Raw genomic sequence first — 9,498 nt, forward strand, 5'->3', positions numbered from 1 at the left:
TTTTGGTTTGGTTTGGTTTTACAAGACGAGGTTTCTCTGTGGAGTCCTGGCTATGCTGGAACTCACTTTATAGACCAGGCTGGCCTCAAGCTCAGAGTTCTCTGCTTCTGCCTCCTGAGTGCTGGGATTAAAGGCCTGCATCGCCACCCCTGGTTTACATCCTTAATCTAATAATTACATTCTTAATCATGACTTTGAGAGATCTTTTTACATGTGATCTGGTAAGGTCACAGGTATATATGAACAGAAGGTCAGAACACAGCATTTACTCATACTGTGTGTACGTCCACGTCCACACATGCCATGGGGTGCATGTGGAAGTTAGAGGCCAATTAGAGGAAGTAGGTTCTGTTCTAACATGCGGGTTTTGAGATCAAACGAAGAATGTCAGGCTTGGTAGCAAGTGCCCTTGCCCACTGAATCTTTATCTCACTCACTGGCCTGCACTCTGGTTTTTCAAATGGCATTTTGTTCTAGAAAAAAATGCCAGGTGTGGTAGCTCAAACCTAGAATCTCAGGACACATAAGGAGGAGGATTGCTATGAGTTCTAGTCCAGCCTGATCTACAAGATACCCTGTCTCAAAAAAAAAAGAAAGAAAGAAAGAAAAGAGAATAAAAAGAAAAGGAGGAGGAGATGGAGGAAGAAGAGAAAAAGGAGGAGGAGATGAAGAAGATCAAGTGTAGTGGTGTTCGTAACCTAGTTAGCATGCAGACTTCTTTTAAGGCCTCACTGTTTAGCTGATGATGGCTCTGAACTGGAGATCCCCCTGCCTCAGACCTGTGCCTACTGCTGTATCACGGCATCCAGCTGTGCTGACTTGAAATTCCTCCCTTTTATGTGGATTAAATAGGAAAGACCGATGGGCTTGAAAGAACAGGTAGGGGAGGATGTCTGTACTTCAAAACTTCATCAGTCTTTTAAATTGTTACACTTTCCTACAGTGTGACCTGATACGGTGTAAAAACAACAAAAAATAGGACAGTGATTCTCTGTCTTTGAACTCGGATGTTTCAGGCTTAAGAATTTACCTACAGCCGGGCGGTGGTGGCGCACGCCTTTAATCCCAGCACTCGGGAGGCAGAGGCAGGCGGATCTCTGGGAGTTCGAGACCAGCCTGGTCTACAAGAGCTAGTTCCAGGACAGGCTCCAAAAACCACAGAGAAACCCTGTCTCGAAAAAACAAAAAACAAACAAACAAAAAAAAGAATTACCTACAGCATGATTAACAATGTGCCTGAAATGTCTGTAACACTGCATGGGTGGAATGAGGGAGAAGTCTTCCTTGTTAAGCAAGTGAGCACAACCTTGATGTCTTTTTCCGTCCAGTAGTCAACACAGGTAAGGCAGGCCAATCCTGTAATCCTAGCACTGGGGAGGCAGAAGCAGGAGGATTATTGTGAATGCCAGGCCAGCCTGGGTGACATAATGGATGATAGGCAAGCTGGAGCTATGGGATGAGATCCTGTTTCAAAATAAATGAATAAAATGAAAACAGAAAAAAATTAAAAATAGATACATACAGGCTACAGACTAGAAAGGGAAAAAAAGCAATGTATAAAATGTATAAAAGTAATGAAAAGATAAAAACAGAATACCCTATTCTACACCCACAGGGATTACAGTAATGTGAAAGGGATGTCTGAATGCAGATTACGGGTAGAGCAGAGGGTAAATCTGGAAAACTAGGTAAGGGAGTTGGTAACAAAGGATGGCATCCGGAGCAGGCGCATCTCATGAGACAGAGACCTGGGGTTTCAGGTGGTGGGGAGTGTCTTGTGCAGTGCAGCTGTGAAGAGACACTGCGACCAAGGCAACTCCTATAAAAGCGTTTAATTGCCGGCTTTCTTAGTTTCAGAGGTTAGTCCATCAGCTTGGCAGAAAGCATGGCGGCAGACAGGCATTGGGCTGGGAGCTTATATCCTGATCTGTAGGCAGAGAAAGATACTGGGTCTGGGGTGTGCTTTTGAAACCTCAAAGCCCACCCCCAGCAACACACATCCTCCAACAAAGCCACACCTCCTAATCCTTCCCAAATAGTTCCACCAAGTGACACCTGGGCATCCAAACATAGGAGCCTATGAGAGCCATTCTCATTCAAACCGCCAGTGGGAGTTAGGAAGTGATATCTCAAAGGCCAGAATTTGTGGTGACTGCCGCATAAATATGTGAGCCCAGGAAAAGCCATTCGCTTTATGGTACGTGAAATAAAGCTATTATAAGAAGTTACAGGCAGGCAGACAATCCGGAAGATCTCTCAGTGGCCAAAGCTGTAACTATTTGAGCAATGTAGTATTGATTAACATGGTAGTTAATACAGTTCCTCATGTTGTGGTGACCCTCAAACATACAGCTATTTTGTTGCTACTTCCTAACTGTAATTTTGCTAGTTATAAATTATACTGCGAATATCTGATACACAGGATGCCTGACATGCGGCTCCAAGGGTCGGGACCCACAGGTGGAGAACCACCGCTCCAGGCCTAAAGAGCAGTCATTCAGCTGCAATGGTGGTACATATCCATATTCTCAGCATTCAGGAGACAGAGGCAAGAGGGTCAGGAGTCTCCAGCCCCATAAAAACCACAAAAAGAAAAAAAAATCACTATGTAAATTAGTCTGCCCTCAAACTCACACCCCAGTGCTGGGATTAAAGGAATATGCCACCATGCTTGGCCATTTTAAATTATTTATTTACTTACTTACTTAGTTTTTTTTTTTTTTTTTTTGAGATAGGGTCTCTCTAGCCATTTAAAAAAATAATAGAACCTAAAAATGTCCACGAAGTGACTCAGTTATATAATGAGGACATTTAGGACACTAAAGCTAAAGCTGCCACTGTAGAGAGGAGGGGGCCCTGTGTGAGTTCAGTCCTGAATGAGTGTGCGCTGGGACACAGGCACAGCCAGGTCAAGGGTCCCTGAGCCTCAGACCCACAGAAAAATGGGAAAAGCAACCCTCCCCCGTGCCGTGCTGGAGGGTGAGTCTCACAGGGGAGTGGCTGAGGGTCTAGTTCAATGGTAGAAACATGGATTCAATCTTCACTATTGCAAGAACAAAATATTTTTTAATATTTATTTATTTATTTATCATGTATACAATATTCTGTCTGTATGCCTGAAGGCCAGAAGAGGGACCTCTTTACAGATGGTTGTGAGCCACCATGTGGTTGCTGGGAATCGAACTCAGGACCCTTGGAAGAGCAGGCAATGCTCTTAACCACTGAGCCATCTCTCCAGCCCCCAAGAACAAAATATTTTTATTGCCACCCTCAACTAAAAGAAACAGAGTTCAATAAGAATTATCTTAAATGTCTCTAAAGATTTTTCCAGCCGGGCGATGGTGGCGCACGCCTTTAATCCCAGCACTCGGGAGGCAGAGGCAGGCGGATCTCTGTGAGTTCGAGACCAGCCTGGTCTACAGAGCTAGTTCCAGGACAGGCTCCAAAGCCATAGAGAAACCCTGTCTCGAAAAACCTAAAAAAAAAAAAAAAAAATTTTTTTCCAATCCTAGCTACTGGAAAGTCTAAAGGAAGAGAATCACAAATTTTAAGTCGTGTCAGAGTCTGAAACCAGCCTGGACACCTTAGCCAGACACAGTGTCAGAATGAAAGGTAGGGCCAGCAAGATGTTCCAGTGGGGGAATATTGGGGAGCCTGATGACCTGTGTAGGACCCTGACACCCATATGGTAGAATAAAAACTGAATCCTATAAGTTGTCCTCTGACCTCCACATGTGTGCCCTGGTACGTGTGTGTGTGTGTGTGTGTGTGTGTGTGTGCTCCCCCAACATACAAATAAATACATGTAAAAGAGAAGGGCTGGGGAGTAACAGTGCTAGCCTAGCATGTACAAAGCTCTGGGTTCAAGTTCTAATGTTGGGGAAAAAAAGTTCCACCTTTTTCTGTGGAGTATGTGCCATGTACTTTAGGTTGTGCTACTAATAGACACAAAGTTTATACTCTTATGAACAATATACTTGGGCTGGAGAGATGGCTCAGAGGTTAAGAGCATTGTCTGCTCTTCCAAAGGTTCTGAGGTCAATTCCCAGCAACCACATGGTGGCTCACAACCATCTGTAATGAGGTCTGGTGCCCTCTTCTGGCCTGCAGGCATACACACAGACAGACTATTTTTACATAATAAATAAATAATTTAAAAAAAACAATATACTTTTGTGAAGTTTTAGCAATTAAAATATTTTTAAGGGGTTAAAGGCCTGGCTCAGTGGTGTGCATTGTATATGTGAGGCTCTGGATTTGATCATCTATACGAAAAAAGAGAAAAGAGAAAGAATAAGCCAAGACCAAACAAAACAGGAACAGCCAATCTTCAAAGGAGAACAGAGTCCTGCACAGACTGCTCAGCACAGGTATCCTTTGCCTGGTACCATCTTTTTGAACATACCCTGATGCTCCATTGGGAGACAAGCCACATCCTTAAGCTTGTCAAATTATCACCTTGGAAAGTCTGGCCAGTTTCCCATTTGGTCATATTTTCCAATCACTCTACTCTCAGGTTTAGAGACCTGGTTGCGTATTCTTAGCCAGTGTACTGGAGAGACTTGGCTCCAGGCAATCTCTTTCTTTCTCTCTCTTCAATTTTGACATCTCAGTAAGTTAGCTATTACACAATGTTACCACAGCCTACTTTTTTCTGACTCATATTACCCAGGAGACAATTGAAGAATGAATTTGGACTGGAATCTTATGTAGTATCCTGGATTTCTTAAAGGTTTGGTGCCCACTTTCTATAATCTATAAAGGTCCTTTTCCTTTTCCATACAATATTTACCTGATTAAATTCCCTGCGTATATATGTTTTATAATTTTCATAGCCTCAAGCAACTTGTGTAATTATAAGTCAATATCTGATCTCACTTGGCAGGCTAGGCTTCCTCCTCTTCTGCTGTGTCTGCATTATGTGTGGTCTGCTCCTTTGGTTGAACTCGTCAGGTTTTGTTTTTTTTTTCCAGAGACAGAATATTCTCTCTGTGTTGTTTTTGAGACAGGGTTTCTCTGTGTGTAGCCCTGGCTGTCCTGGAACTTGCTTTGTAAACCAGGCTGGCCTCTTATCAAAGTTTTGGTAGGCTATGATATGTATTTGCCCTCTTACTTTATAAACTTAAAGACTGTGCTATTTCCCAGAGTAACTGAGTCACCTGAAACTACCTACAATTTCAAACATGCTAAGGATTCAGGAACCAGAGACTAATACTGAGCCCAGTCATAGACAGCAGGCAAATAGGGGAGAGAGACTCTATTTCTTTGTTTCTAAATGCACACACACTCATTGATACAAAAGGGTGGGGACCACTTCCTATTATACAATGGGACTTGCTAAAGTCACCAAGAACTGTGTTGTGGCTTGTCCTCCCAGTCATGAAAATAAGAATGCTTGTCATATCCTTTATGATGAAGAAAAATAATGACTAAAATATTATTTATGAACCTGTTTAATTTCTTCAGTGGAAAGATGACAGGCGCATGGTCATCAAGACATAAAGTGCTTAGATGATCACAAGATACTTAGTTCTCAAAGGCAGAATCAGAACTCTTCATACGTCTCAGAGGGAATAATTGATAAGAAGGTACCTGAGTACATCTATTCCCAACTTATTTAGAAGCCTGGAATTCCCTGATATACTCTGACTTGCACAATACATGTAAATTAAATGACAAGTCCAGCGGGGCAAAACCAGAATATCTAGGCTCAAATATTAGCTATAGGAAAGAGAGTAAGAAGTACCCTGTCGTGGAATATTACTTTAACTATGTAAAGGTGTGTTACATTTGTTTATGTTGTGGAATACCAAGCATTCATAACTAATAATATTTCTCTATGTCATGATTTGGGGGCTAGTGGTCTGAGAACGCCTACTACGATACCCTAAAAACTAAGTTGATTAAATATATAGGCATTCTTTTCATTTTGTTTTTAAACAACCTGGAACTCATCATGTAGTGTGGATAAGGGTTCAGATGCATAACAATTCTTCTTCCTCGGCCTCCCCAGTGCAGAAAGCACAAGAGCCGCCACACCTAGCTTAAATCGGCTTCCTTGAAAAGCATCAAACCGAGTAAGCTGGTGTACACTTGCCACCTCAGCACTGGGGTGGCAAAACAGGAGAATCACAGGTTCAAGGCCAGCCTGGCTATAGAAGAAACCTGCCCCCAAGTCAGTCTGCACCTAAGGAGCAGGGATGAAGACAACAGGTGAAAGAGAGCTAGAAGGAAATCTGGAAGTGGGCCCGAGGAGAGGAAGTGACACAGCCACCCATCAGAGAGGGAATTCCGGTTAGGCGAGGGGAACTGTGATGCAGTCACCTGGGAGAACCGATTCTCTGTGAGCTCTAGCAACTCGGTGTCCTCAGGAGTAGTGGGCTGGAGGCACAATGCTAACAGCGTCAACATCATCCCAGCGGAGAAGAAAACTACAGTTCAAGTCGGTACCCAGGCTGGCTGGGAAGTAAGATTGTAATCTCAGTACTTGGAAAACCGAAGCAGTAGGCTCTTGAGTTCCAGACTAGGCTATACAGCAAAACACCGCCAGAAACACCAGAGGGATGGGGTAGTTGAGGAGATACTTCAGTGGGCAAAGCCACAAACCATGTTATTGACATGTAGAAGACGATGGTTAATGTACGCGTGATCAAATTTGTAAACATGGAAACAAAGTTTTAAAAGCTCTTTTGGAGAGATACTTATGCACAGGTGTGAAGTATAAAGTCAGGATGGTTGGTATTAATTAATTTGCTCACAGCAGGACTGGAACCTGTAGGGCAGAGAGTGGGAGAGAGACGTCCAACTCCAAGGGTGGGTCCATGTATCCCAGGCTGGCCTCGAGCTACGATGATCATGAATTCCTGATCCTCTGCCTCCAGCTCCCAAATTCTGGGATTACAGATGAGTGACACCATACAGCCTACTTTGGGTTCTGTTCTAAATCTGGAGATGGCTAAAATATTTAAGCAGAGGTGACAATCAAACCTGCCTTGGAAGACTAGTTGGGGCAGGGAGAGTGAGGTGGAAGGCGGAAACGGGAGCAGACAGGAAAGAAGTTTCTGAGAAAGGCCTGGTTAAATGGAGGGTACCAGACTATAGTTAAGTGCCATCCAGTAAGACAGACAAAAAAAACAGAACAGAGTTTTCTTTCTGCCGGGTAGGTGGGGGGAGGGGCATAATCATCACGTGAGTGGGCTCCAGGCCCTTGAAGGAGCTTCACAGTGTGTAAGTCCTGACAGGGCCCTGAGGACGAATGTAAGGTATTTCTGGGCTTTTTTTTTTTTTTTTTTTTTTTAAATGTGTCCTTTCTCAAGGAATAGGGCTGAAGGAACCAGCTGTGGGCTGATTGTTAGTAAGTGGAGAAACTGTACTCTCATCATATGAAGAAACAGCACTGTTATCTAAGACCTCATTTCATACGTAAATATGGCAGCAAGAAGTATAACAGATCCAATCAGTTCTTCATTAATTATAACAATACAGCAGACATGACCAAGTAAAGTGTATTACTTTGTCTCTGAAATTACATCCTGAATGGCTCCATAGTGAAAAATTTGTATAGGTTTTCACAGTGAAAATAAATTTAAAACGCAACCAATTTATATGCAATTTCCTGTATAGCTATAAATACTGCAACTCTTTTCATTATGCTGTTAAATACTCGTCTTGTTTGATTGTACACTAAATGGTTATTAGCTGTTTTCTTGCTTTTCGAGACAGGGTTTCTGTGTATCATCCTGTAGTCCTGGCTGTTCTGGAATCCATTCTGTAGACCCGGCTGGCCCCAAATTTAGATACCAGGCCGTCTTCTGGGATTAAAGACGTGGGCTGCCATGCCCGGGGGCCAGGTTATTAGTTGTATTAACTTTAAAAACTTTTAAGTTCCCGAGGATAATTCCTGTGAAACCAAGCATAGAAAATGCACACCACGGAACTTAAAAAATCTGACCTTGTATGTGTGTATTATTTCACTCTAGAGCCATCTAAAGATTAAGATATCGCCACTGTTCATTTAGTTTAAGTTGTATTCATAATACTTTTGTTCTCCGTTTCAGTCAAAATTTCTGCTACTAATGGGACAATATGAGTTCACTTCTCAACCTCAGAGTCCAACTATGGGTGTCTTTGAAAGTTATCTTTGCCCATGCACCACCATTCTCAGGACTCAAGATGTTACTACTTCTTCCAGTTAAAAAAAGAAAAGAAAAAGGAAAACAACAATGCTTAAACTTCCCCAAACACAACCTATCTCAGTATTATAAAGGCTGAAGACAAGTTACAACAGGCAGCCGGGAGCACTGAAGTGGGACCAAAGAAGCAGGTCGCGGCGAAGCCCGGGAGCTAGTGCGAAAGTCGGAGGAATCTGGGCCATTTGCCAAAGGTGAACGTCCCCCCTGGATCCCGGAGACTGACTGGTGCTACCACACTAGAGGTAAGGTGAGTGACAAGAGGCGCGATCCTTTGGGGGTTGAGCAAAACACGCGAAGAATTCGACTGAGAAACGTCAGGCATTCCTGGGCAGGATACGCCGGGCTTGACCCCAGCCCCGTAGGCGAGGCCTTCACTGCTCCCGATGATATCTGCGTGAAGTAAACAACCCGAAAGCCCGAGGCCCACGCACTCCGCAAAGTCCCGGTTGCACCCCGGGATGCCACTGGTGCTGAGTCGGAAAGCCGGGGGAGGGGCGGGCGCCGGCGTGGGGGCGTGGCCCAGGCTTTCCCCGCCCCCAGAGCGCGGCGCATCCTCAGTGCGCCCGTCTAGGGTGAGGCCGGACTCTATTTGGTTATCCGGCGTGCGGCCGCCGAGGCGTCCGCTACCCGGCGTGCCGTGCGCGAGCCAGCGAGCGAGCAGGCGGGCGGGCGAGCGGCGGCGCGACGTCTCTCCTCACCCGTCCCTCCCCCTCCCTCCCGCCCGCCGCGGTTTCCCCCCCCCCCCTTTCCCCAAAGTGAGTGAGTGAGACGGGCAGATGGAGGAGGGACTGTAATGGCGGCGGCCGGCAGCTCCCTGCTCTGATCCGCGGCAAGCACACGGCAGCGACCCCCCTCCCCGGCCCTCTCCCGGCCGGCCCCCGCCCTGCCGTCGGCGCGGGGCCACCGTCCCCGACCCTCCCCGCAGCTGCCGGCGTCTGGCTCTGAGCCCCGGCCGGGGCCCCGCACACAATGGACGAGCTGGCCGGAGGCGGCGGCGGCGGTGGCGGCGGCCCGGGGATGGCGGCCCCTCCCCGGCCGCAGCAGGGATCCGGGGGGACCCTGAACCTTCCGCCGGGAGCGAACGGAGCGCCGGGCGGCGGGGGTCCCGCGGCCTCCGAGGTGGCGGGGCCCCCGCCAGGCCCCGAGCTGTCCCGGCCGCAGCAGTACACCATCCCGGGGATCCTGCACTACATCCAGCACGAGTGGGCTCGGTTCGAAATGGAGCGGGCGCACTGGGAGGTGGAGCGGGCCGAACTGCAGGTACCTGGCCGGGGGGGGGGGGGCGAGCGCGGGCCGGGGGACCGGG

The 9,498-nt window shown here is 46.4% G+C and overlaps 2 protein-coding genes across 11 annotated transcripts in view; one reads left to right on the forward strand and one right to left on the reverse strand.

Annotated features, from left to right (window-relative positions):
• Ap4s1 (adaptor related protein complex 4 subunit sigma 1) overlaps positions 1 to 9,498 on the reverse strand; it is a 42,652-nt gene that overhangs the window by 23,865 nt on the left and 9,289 nt on the right. The window lies entirely within an intron of this gene.
• Strn3 (striatin 3) overlaps positions 8,849 to 9,498 on the forward strand; it is a 72,830-nt gene continuing 72,180 nt past the window's right edge. Inside the window, exon 1 of one of the 4 annotated variants that reach the window (XM_050138833.1) lies at positions 8,849 to 9,452. In XM_050138833.1, the coding sequence (XP_049994790.1) occupies positions 9,162 to 9,452 (291 nt within the window). In that variant the 5' untranslated portion in view covers positions 8,849 to 9,161. The remainder of the gene's footprint in view (positions 9,453 to 9,498) is intronic. The other 3 variants (XM_050138834.1, XM_050138835.1, XM_050138836.1) reach the window with 3 other exon arrangements.

The sequence above is a fragment of the Alexandromys fortis genome, unplaced genomic scaffold, assembly GCF_014885135.2.
Source record: "Alexandromys fortis isolate MF-2015 unplaced genomic scaffold, M_Fortis_MF-2015_v1.1 scaffold_35, whole genome shotgun sequence".
Lineage (NCBI taxonomy): Eukaryota > Metazoa > Chordata > Mammalia > Rodentia > Cricetidae > Alexandromys > Alexandromys fortis.